This window comes from Condylura cristata, unplaced genomic scaffold, assembly GCF_000260355.1.
Source record: "Condylura cristata isolate star-nosed mole 26May11 unplaced genomic scaffold, ConCri1.0 scaffold00037, whole genome shotgun sequence".
Taxonomy (NCBI): Eukaryota; Metazoa; Chordata; class Mammalia; order Eulipotyphla; family Talpidae; genus Condylura; species Condylura cristata.
In genome coordinates this window covers 10,952,234-10,955,344 of record NW_004567138.1, presented here as the reverse complement: position 1 = coordinate 10,955,344, position 3,111 = coordinate 10,952,234, and the positions used below count along the sequence as shown (strand labels likewise).

The following is a 3,111-nucleotide window of genomic DNA, read 5'->3' as shown; positions in this document are numbered from 1 at the left end:
AAAAATATCAGTATTAACAGACAAAAAGTACAAACACATAATAAACATTGCATATATCTTTAACAATCAAGGTGGGAGGTAGATATGTATTCATTGTATATATTGAGACTTGCTAAAGGACTGAAATCTGTAAAATGTTGGGAGAAATCAAGAGCAAAGAATATATTTGGCTTTCTAACTTGAATCTTTAAAAATAGACATTACTGAGGGATGTGGGTAATACAAAGATTATACTTTTTTTTAAATAAAAAAGCTTACTGGGGTTTTACAGCAACATATAACAGTAATGTCTTTCAAAGTTACATTAATTTATTTTAGAAAATCCATCTTCTCAATACTGGAAAGAAGTGGCAGAAAAACGAAGGAAGGCTCTCTATGAAGCACTTAAGGAAAATGAGAAAGTATGTACGGAATATAGGTGGTGGCACTCTTTAATGTTCTAGGATTATCTTCCTTCTACTGCTTATCATATTTGGTTGGAGCAGTGTAAACTAGTTTGAGCGTCGGTCCACACACAGTTTGTTTAGGAAGGCCCCTGTGAGCAGAATGGCAGCAGTGCTGGGCGTCAGCACTCAAGACAGCTTCCTTGTTAGGAACTTCCTTCTAAATGTGTCTGTCCATTTCTTCCTGGGAGGCATGTAAGTTGGTAGATGGCCTAGCGACTCTATGGAATCCTGAGCTTTACTTCTGTCGTGTAGCTTCATAAAGAAATTGAACAGAAAGACAGTGAAATTGCCCGCCTGAAGAAGGAGAATAGAGAATTGGCAGAAGTAGCGCAGCATGTGCAGTACATGGCAGAGGTGATCGAGGTAGGTGTTCTAACATTTACTCGGCTTAAAACCATCTTTTTCCGAAAAATCGAGGCAGTAGTGTGAGCAGTCAGAACTTACTCAGACTCCTGGGTTTGAGTCTTAGCTCCTTATCTGGCACCCTTGAGTTTGCTGAATCAGACAGGTTACTTGTTCTGTCAGGTCATTGTTCTCTGCATCTACAAAATGGGGGTAGGAGTGTCTGCTTTGTGGGCTTGTCATAAGATGATGAGACATAGCAGGTGGGAAGTTGACAGACGTGCGTATAGAGGATGACAGCCCAGTAATACTACAGTCTAACTTTCATAAAGCAAAAAAAAGACTTTCTTGTAAAGACTTAAAAAGGAATGAACTGCCTGAAAATAATGGAAAATTTTTCACTATTGAAAAATTTTTAATTTAACCTTAAAATCATTTGTGACATGTTATTGGGTGTCCTGGAAATGCTTGGTGGTTATAGAGAACTTTTAAAAATGAGAGGTTGCTAGCTTGCTTATAAGCATGAGCCTGATGACTGTTATTTTACAAGTCTTGGCCTGAAAAGCTAGAACTAATTCATGTTTGCAAAATATCATTTGTGGATAGGAAGGAAGCTTTTCAAATCAAAACTTGTACTGGATTGCTACATTTTACTTTAGAGCTGTACCCAAATTAATATTTGGTTTTCACATGCAAGTACTGTCATTGCTTTCTTAACTGCCCCAGAAGGAGTTGATCCTTCTATAGATAGGTTGGGAACTGCTAAATCAGTGTACACTGAATCACTGTGAGAGCCGTAACACACCAAGAAAAATTATTAAACTGATTTTGTTGAAATAGGATCTAGCATGGCAGAGATACTTTGATATATATAATAACTGTATGTGAGTTTGTAACTGTTTGAGAAACATTGTGAAAAGAGCTTTCTTACAACTTTGAGGCTCAGTTAATAATCAGCTTACTGGTAGTGGACTTGGATTTTAAAGTTTTTGCAATAAATTATTGTTTTATTCTTTAAAAGAGACTGAGTGATGAACCTCTGGCTAACTTTGAATCACCGGATAGTCAGGAATTTGATTCCGAAGAGGAAACTGGGGAGGATTCTGAAGTGGAAGACTCAGAAACTGGTACAGGTGCTGAAGAAGTTGTATCTTCCTCTACGGATGCAAAACCCTGTATATGAAACCCATTAACACGTGACTTTTGAGACATAAACTGCCGAAGTTTACCTCCACTAAAGTTTTTTGTTAGCAGAGTAAATAATTGTAAATGCAGACTTGGAATCAGACTTCCTTGTTTGAATCCTTGGGTCCCTGTTGTATTAAAATACAAATACTGTGTATTTTTAATCTATAAAGTTTTATGTAAATAGCATTTTCTCAGTTGTCAGACATGACTTGTGTGTATTATAAATAAACTTCATTCTCCCATTGAGCATTGTGTGTATGTCTTAGAAAAATGGTGATAAGAAGTCTGTAGACAATGTTCATTTTTCTGTGATTGTATTATTTCCATTCCTCTGTGCTTGTGGAAGGAACAAGGAGAAATTTTATCATCCTCAGACTGAGATAGCTGAGGTGCATTAGCTGCCAAACTTACTTGGAGCCCAAGATCACTAGGAGTTACTGATTTCTGAACCCCCATGTTCAGATATTAGATATTTTTGTATTAGTTTGTGTAGTGAAGAATCCGGTTTCCAACATTCCCCCAGTGAATCAGGTTAGCCAGGTCAAGGACTGGTTGGTTGTTGAAAGCTTAAAATGATGGATGGTGATAGAACTTTGGAAAAAGTAGGGGACAGTTTAAAGTTCCAGTGAAGAGACAGACCCTAAGGGTTCTGAAACATATTTCACATATAGTATACAGGAGAGGTATTGGAGGAATGAGAAGAGCAGGGTTAAATTAATGAGGGAGTTCCTGTATGTCCTGTTACAAGAAGGAAAGGGACAGAATAAAGGGGAGTTTTGTGAAGTATACAGCCGTGGGATTAAATACCTTTGTAGCAACTGGCAATAAAGAACAATATCAAGCTTCAAGTCATCCTTCAAGCATTGATTTTCTTATCTGTAGTGACATATATACCACAGTGATATTGTGGAGAATAAGATCTTTCCTTCACTGCCTGAACTAAATATTTTAAAAATGAAAGCCTTTTGTTAACCTTTGGCAACGCTGTCCAGCAATACAAAACAAAATAAAGACAGATAATTATAAACCAGAGCCATCCTGCAGGGGAGGGGGAGGGAGAGTTCCTGGAAGGTGGGAGGGAGGGGCACAGAGGACTGAGGTGATGGTGCATGGGCAAACTGGGGAGGAAATCCTA

General features: G+C 37.8%; 1 protein-coding gene across 2 annotated transcripts in view; it reads left to right on the top strand.

The window, feature by feature from the left end:
* GMNN (geminin, DNA replication inhibitor) overlaps window positions 1–2,235 on the top strand; it is a 10,446-nt gene extending 8,211 nt beyond the window's left edge. For both annotated transcript variants that reach the window (XM_004693334.2, XM_012732919.1), the window contains 3 exons: window positions 319–401; window positions 699–809; window positions 1,810–2,235. In XM_004693334.2, coding sequence (XP_004693391.1) covers window positions 319–401; window positions 699–809; window positions 1,810–1,971 — 356 coding nt within the window. In that variant the 3' untranslated portion in view covers window positions 1,972–2,235. The remainder of the gene's footprint in view (window positions 1–318; window positions 402–698; window positions 810–1,809) is intronic.
* Window positions 2,236–3,111: the final 876 nt, after the last annotated feature.